The sequence below is a fragment of the Micropterus dolomieu genome, linkage group LG02, assembly GCF_021292245.1.
Source record: "Micropterus dolomieu isolate WLL.071019.BEF.003 ecotype Adirondacks linkage group LG02, ASM2129224v1, whole genome shotgun sequence".
NCBI classification, from domain to species: Eukaryota; Metazoa; Chordata; class Actinopteri; order Centrarchiformes; family Centrarchidae; genus Micropterus; species Micropterus dolomieu.
The window spans coordinates 12,510,335-12,517,658 of record NC_060151.1 but is presented as its reverse complement, the minus strand read 5'-3'; the positions used below and the strand labels follow the sequence as shown (position 1 = coordinate 12,517,658).

Sequence of the window (7,324 nt, the reverse complement as noted above, 5' to 3'; positions counted from 1 at the left end):
ATCAGTCCTATTTACTTTGCTGTGTCTTCACTGTTAAAGGACAATGTTTAAGTCTCCATTGTAACCAGAAGTGTGTTAAATATTATTTATTATATTTATATAATTTATATATAATATTTATATATTTATATTTATTTATTATTATGATTAGATTTTACCTTATTTAACTATTACTATAACCACTGAATGTATACTCTTCTTGAACTTGACAGAAACAAATATTTCCAAATAAATAATATGTAGCTCGCTCCTCGTTCCACCACCCAAGGCAGATGAATGAGAAACATGCATACTATTAAAATCAAGAAAGTGTATTTATTTCTCAGTAGATGAAGAAAAGCCTATTGAGATGTATTAAGAGTGGATCACACGACCATGTTTAATGTTAAAAGGGGTATTTTCTCAAGGTCCACAGGATGTGGAGCCTCTAAGCATAATAGTGCCCCATAGAGCCGTCCCCTTTGAATGAAATAGACAAAGATATCACTGTGTGTGAAACTCAACTGTTACCCTAAAAAAATACTAGTTTGATATTAGCCGACAAACTGTGTTGTCCTCATCTCTAGCATCTTTATCTAATTAAAATATACGTTTTACACCAGCTGGAAGAGGTCCGGTGTTTTTATCTTCTGTGAAAATCCTAATGCTTGAAATGCAAGTTTTCTCAGTTATGACAATTTTAAACACATTCAATCACATAAGCAGTGATTACATGAGCCTAACTTTTTAATTAGACATGAGCAGCAGACCAATATTCCCTATTTTATTCATATTTTGCTTATCAAGTATATAATCATTAAGTCAGTGCAGTAGTCTACACTATAAATATGTATCAGGCTTAAATTCAAAATACTATCATCACTTCAACTCTTGCTGGTCTGAAGTTAAGAAAGATATTTACCCCTTATGTAATTAAAGTAGAAATACAACAATGTAGAGAAAATATTACTTAGATAGGAGTACAGAAGTATAATCAACAAAAGCTACTTAAGGTATCAAAAGCAAAAACATTTGTTATGCAGCAGAATGACTCCTGAATTATATTAATATATATTATATGAGTATTAAATAACCGATGTATAAAGATGTAAAAAGGATGTAAAAAGGATGTTATATCTGGTCATGGTGGGGCTAATTTTAACAACTGATCATATGTTATTAATGCCAAATCTCTATCTGCAAAGTAACTAGAAACTAGAAACTATAGCTGTAGTGGAGTAAAAAGCAGGTTTAGCCTAAAGAAGAGTAACAGAAGATGCAAACACTCATGTAAATAGGCTAGTATAGCCTACTTCAGTACAGTACTAGAGTAGCCTAAATGTACTTAGTTACTTTCCACCACTGTTAAAGAATCTATGTTTACAGCCAGAAATCACTTTTATTCCAAAATGCAAATTCCACAGTGGAGGAGAGTCTCCCTTTAAACCTGTGTCAGCAGCAGCGTCACCACGACCTTACAAACATGGCGCCGCGCGTTGTCCACCGGAGAATCTCGCACGTCACTGACGGACAAAACCGAACCCTCGCGACCAGCCGACTGCCAGTCTTGTATGTAAACAAGGTCAGACACTGCAGCACACAGAGCAACCACTCTCTGGACCGGACAGGGGGTCACTTTTAAAGCAAGACGAAGCTTCTTTTTACCAAACCTCTGAGGAGAAAGGTAGGCTGTGCGTCATGCGCGCGTTATGATCAACGGTAACTTATGTTATTTGTCTTGTCGTGCAGGACGCACTGCAGGGACGAGTTATATGACATTATTTGTATATACATGTATTAAATATGTAATTCTGTTACATGCACAGCTGTAGATGAATCCGTTTGCACCCCGTAGAAGGAGTGGAACTGCCTCTATAACCTAGATTTGCCGCAAAGTCACACGGTAGGTGTGTGTTTACCTCATGCGCAGTCATCAGCTGGCCTCTAACTGGGTCGCTCTGTAAAACCTGCTTGGTCATGATTTCCCACGACACTAATAGGCCTAAATCTGTCTAACAGGGCATTTCCTTTTCAATTGCTTTTATCAATTCCAACATTTTGTCCACTACAGCAAAACAACTTATTTTGTATTTATAGTGTTTGCCCTCAGCTTTGTATGAATCAGCATTGCTGCATTATAAGATCCACATACACAGTCATACAGTACATTAACAGTTGTACAACATCCAAGTGCTGCTGTTTGTGGAGCTTGATTGAGCTGATCCAGAGCAAACATATATTAGGCTGTGTTTGATAAAACTGTAGAGAAACCCTAGTTTTGTAACATGAATTGACACATAATTAATGTAAGCAAGTGCATTCACCCACATCATCCTCAGTGTGGTTTGGCACAAAAGAAAACTGAGCTCAGGTATTTCTTCTGCAGATGACAATGGAGAGAAAGTGAGAGGGGCATAAAAAGAAAATGAGACAGAAAGAGACGACACAGTCAGACTGGCAGCTGAGTGTGCAAGTGTACAAGGCCCAGTCACGTTTCAGACTGCCTGCTTTTTACTGCTCGATTGTGCTACAGTTAATGATCACATATGTGTTGTGGCCTCTGATGTGACCTCCTGAAAAGCTGCCTGCTGGACACTCGTGTCTCACCAGAGACAATGTGCCTGTATCAACTTTATATGTTTAGTGATGCCCGCTAAAGAGAAGGCCACCAACACCGCTCGCTTTTTAATTAGCTGTTGTGATCACGCTCAGATGTTATGCTTTCTCAAGGGCCCTGTGAACTTTCCATCACGTGTTTAATGATTTACATGACACGCTGGTGTTTTGGGAGTCAACATTAGTGGTGCTCCAGTTTACAGACTGACACAGACTGCAAAGATGTGACCTTTTAAAGGACTGAACCCGTAGGCTGATGAGGCAGTGTCACCAAAACTAATGATGCATTTGGGCTTCAACACATAACGTCAACATTCAAAAGTTACAATGTAACTTGTAATGTCCTGTGTCAAGTTGCCAGGGCTGCTAAGAAGAACAAATGATCTTTACTGCTAAATAAGACATGGTCATACCATTTTCTAAACTTACTGCATTTGTTTTATTCTCTGTAGAACTCTGTTAAAGACCAGCCAAGATGATGCAGTGTTTTCACTTTATGGTGGAGCCGGCCAAAACCTTAACGGCCAAGATAAAGGTAACAAGTTTTGGTTGTGTGTTTAATGTGCAAACCTGTTTTTTTGGGTCACCTTGATACCTAAGTAGACAGCTGATGTGATAGCATTATTTAGTACCATGTGACTGCACGCATTTTTCCTAACAAGAGAGAGCTAGAGTTGTTGGGGAAATGAATCAATGCCAGGCAGTCTGGAAGGGAGGGGTGTCTATCTTTTCTACTGACAGGAACAGAGCCACAGTCTGCATTTTGATCAGGCAGAGTGACCACCTCCTTTCTAATTTCATCTTATTACTCTCTAACATACTTGTAAAGCAGCACTAATGTCCTCCAAATGTCTCTCTTTGCAAACAGTTTCCCACAAAAAAATCCTTCAATTTTTTTGTTTACTGGCAGGAATCACACAAGAGAGCGAAGAAGGAGAAGAGGGAGCCTCTGGATGAGGATCAGCTGTTTGTCGTGGAGCTGGCAAGAGATCTCAGCCGAGTGTGCCAGGTAAGAGTTCACTTGTGAAACCAGAAGTTCTTTTGGCATAGACAACCATTAATAGTTTTTAAACAGTACTGAGCTGTGCAATGTCCTTATGATCGCAAACGAGAGACCATTAGACCATGAGAGTTTGTCTTTACCTCTCTGTCTACCTATCAACAACTTCATGTTTCCCCCTGTGTTTTACCACTGCAGAGGTCAGCAGTCCTGGAGCACATCTGGAACCAGGATGACACCTGGCCAACCTCTCTCTGCAGGGCCTTCCTCCTACAGTGGGCCTCCATGCTAGAGAGCAAGGTGCTCATCTTAATATAACTTTACTTACTGAAGGCATAGAAAGGTTTATTCACTAAGGTGTGTATGTTTCTCCATGCAGAAGAGGCCCATGCAGACAGACGGCTGGCCAGAGATGGGTGAGGGAAAACACCCTGATATGATTAATGAGCAGGACCTGCTGCAGGCTAAAACTGTGATCCTCAACTGGATCAAGGACCTGAGAGCTCAGCCTGAGGTGGGAAGCTCAGACATACATATAACATGTCCTGTTCACTTGCCTCTGCTCCTTCAACAAAAACGTGTTCACATTTCTGTTCATGCTGATCATCCTTTAGCAAAGTGTGTGGCCTGGGGAACCTGTGGCAAAGGTTCTGGAGGACCTGCAGTCAGCCTGGCGATGGGGTCGCGTGGCTAATCTGCTGACTGCTATGGAGCTGGTTATGTGGACTTTAATGGTGCAGCGCCCAGATAAGGTAGAAGTCCATGTAACAACTTAACCCCTTGTGTATTATCTGCAGTTCATCAGTTTGTATTGGGCAGGTGTAACACAAATCTGTTTGCAGGATACCATCCCGCAGCAGTGGCTCATGTGGAAGCAGAGAACGCAGAAGATTGGTTTGTAAATCAATATTGAATCAAGTAGAATTTTATATATAGTAAATCTAGGAACTTTCACTAATTTATGAGACTGTAATTATCTGCTTCCAGGTGCCATATCCTACATCCCTCAACCAGGTGAGAAATACACTGTATATGCATATGCACACATGAAAACTTTTAACTGCTTTTTCAGTTACTTTCAAATGATTTAAAACCATTACATACAACCTCTTAATACTGCTCTTTGTATGGACCATGCTCTCTTTGGCAAAAATATATTTAATTGTAGTTTTGCACAATCCAAATGTATGAACATCCACAAGGCACATTATAAGTAAAGAAGGTGGACAACGTGCACATTCAACTCCCGTTGGGTACTGGTGCAGTACTGCCAGTAGGACTGGGACAAAAATGTTATCACGATAAAAAATGTCTGTCAATAATGATAATTATCATTATTATAATTTTTTTTTTTTCTTTCAAGAGTTTTGCTCCTGGGTGAAAGTTGAAGAAAACAGACGGTTAATTGTTTGTTTTAAACTACACTTTATATTCAGAACAAACACTTTATGCCAAACAGTGGATCATTTCACAAGTCTGAGGTAAAACATTCAAAACAATTACAATGATAAAATCTTTTTTCAACAAATGCACATGAGGAAAATCTTTTTTCAGTCCTTTTTCCTCAACTAAATAAATATCTTAATAATAAAATTAAATGCTGATTAGTTTGTGATTCAAATTTATTAAATCGAACATTTATTTTACACTATTGAAGATACTGGAACAGTACAAGATCTTCTTCTGGCAAACATCCATTAGAACAAAAAAACAGGCAGACAAAAAAAAGACACTAAGACCAATACAAAATAACACTCATATCTATACTGTGTGTTGGGGATATCATATTTTGTATACAAAACATTGCATCAGTTAACATTTTGGGAGCTTTCAGTGCAGACAACATCATCACAGTATCTCTTTGTAACATTAGTGTGTGATCAGACAAACATTTCTTAAAGTCCTCTGTTTTTTTCCTGTTTTTTTTTTGCAGTGTGGGATTGGATCTCAGATGCTGCAGGTAACCGTATTCATTTGATCAAAAAATTAGTCGGTATAAACTTAACAGAACTGAATTTAAACCTCTCAACGTTTCCCTCTAGTGGAGGTGACTCTGGATCTGGACACAGCCAACCCTGATCTGCTCATCTCCACTGACGAGAAGAGGATGCGCTGTGGCTTTGAGAGGAAGGAGGTTCCCAACTACCACCAGCGCTTCGACGGGTGGTGGTGCGCTGTCGGGGTTGAGGGCTTCAGCTCTGGCCGCCACTACTGGGAAGTGGAGGTGGGTGAGCGGGACTGGCGGCTGGGCGTGGCCAGAGAGTCGGCCCTGAGGAAAGGCTTCAAGTCCCTGAACACAGATACGGGGTACCTGACCCTGCGGCTGGAGAGGGGCACTGAGCTGAAGGCGTTGACGGTGCCCTTCACCGCTCTGCCTCCCGGCCTCATCTCTCGCAAGGTGGGCATCTACCTCGACTACGACCGCGGCCAGTTGTCCTTCTACGACGTGGACAAACGCTTCCACATTTACACCTACAACGAGAGCTTCGATGAGAAGCTTTTCCCCTTGTTTGGTACAGTGGAGATCCTCAAGGATCTGGTGATCAAGTCTCCAGCAGCTAAGACCCAATGTCTGTGTCCCACAACCTGCTTCTGGGGTTGAGTTTCCTCCTGTCACCTCTTCCTTTAGAATCCAGTAGATGTCATAATAATAATAAGTCTAACAAATCAGGTTATATAATAATCACTGGGAGGAATCAGAGAGCCTGATGTAAAAGACCATCATTGTCCTATTGAATAGCTCCACCATGTGACCACTCTCTATGCTGCTGCTGCTTTAATGTGATGATCGTTGCAAACACTTCCTCACTATAGAGTTATAATGCTACAACTTGCTCACATACATATTGTATTTTCATATATTTGAAAAGAAACCTATAGCATTAATGTGATGGATTGTTCAATATTAACCCTGCAGTAAGAATGCACATCTGTGAGTAATAAATAAACCAAATCCATGTCTTTCTTTTTGTTCTGTTTATTAGCACATTAGGCATTACATCATGATCCATATATATCACAAACACAGGAATCAAGAATTCAGACCTGAGAGCTGAATTGTTTGGTGCATAATCAAACCCAGTCCATGATAGGTAGGTCTTGGGAAATCTCTCTTGTGTCTCTGCAGTCCACATCCTTACCATGAAATATCTGGAGTGCACTTACCTGCAGAACATGGCTGCAAGTTTCCAAATATGGAAAATATGTCAATTGGGAAAAGTGTGTAAAATGATTCACAATATTTCAGTATCAGAATCATGTATGCGCAGTTCAATGTTGAGAGACCGACTGAATTTCTGTGATGACTTCGTGAGATTAATATGTCACACTATACTAGGTGTTTGCACTAAAACACACACCTGAAGCTTCTGCGATCTTGACACTCTGTTTTAAAGATGTGTGTGTAAAAATGTAGCTTTCCTCACTTCAGTTATGTGCTTATATAGGTTATATCGCCAGAGGTGCAAAGTAACCAAGCACATTTGTACAAGTACTGTACTTAATTTAGACGTACTTGCACTTTACTTGAGTATTTCCATTTTGAACTTCTTTATACTTCTACTCTGTTACAACTCTGAGGGAAATAATGTAATCTTTACTTTTTTTCACCAAATTTCAATTTTCACATTTATGCGATATCTTTGGTCGCTAGTACTAAACAAGTAAATGATGATGTATTATCATTGGTTAAGAAGATAAACTTTATTGATCCCAGAGGAAATTCACAAG

The 7,324-nt window shown here is 39.8% G+C and overlaps 1 protein-coding gene across 2 annotated transcripts; it reads left to right on the top strand.

Moving 5' to 3' along the window:
* Positions 1 to 1,506: 1,506 nt before the first annotated feature.
* Positions 1,507 to 6,552, top strand: LOC123964137 (butyrophilin subfamily 1 member A1-like). 2 transcript variants are annotated; one of them, XM_046041251.1, is made up of 11 exons: positions 1,534 to 1,663; positions 1,806 to 1,882; positions 3,048 to 3,130; positions 3,506 to 3,604; positions 3,794 to 3,895; positions 3,975 to 4,109; positions 4,210 to 4,347; positions 4,438 to 4,489; positions 4,583 to 4,609; positions 5,529 to 5,555; positions 5,638 to 6,552. In XM_046041251.1, the coding sequence occupies exons 3-11, from the start codon at positions 3,071 to 3,073 to the stop codon at positions 6,195 to 6,197; spliced, it is 1,200 nt and encodes a 399-aa protein (XP_045897207.1). In that variant the 5' UTR covers positions 1,534 to 1,663; positions 1,806 to 1,882; positions 3,048 to 3,070; the 3' UTR covers positions 6,198 to 6,552. The 2 variants fall into 2 exon arrangements, with proteins under 2 accessions (XP_045897203.1, XP_045897207.1); XM_046041247.1 differs by lacking the exon at positions 1,806 to 1,882 and having other exon boundaries at positions 1,507 to 1,663.
* Positions 6,553 to 7,324: the final 772 nt, after the last annotated feature.

Coding starts and splice junctions, on each gene's coding strand:
- LOC123964137 (XM_046041247.1), top strand. CDS start 3,071: ATGATGCAGTGTTTTCACTTTATGGTGGAGCCGGCCAAAACCTTAACG. Junction 4,110..4,209: donor ACCTGAGAGCTCAGCCTGAG/GTGGGAAGCTCA, acceptor ATCATCCTTTAG/CAAAGTGTGTGGCCTGGGGA. Junction 4,610..5,528: donor ATCCTACATCCCTCAACCAG/GTGAGAAATACA, acceptor TTTTTTTTGCAG/TGTGGGATTGGATCTCAGAT.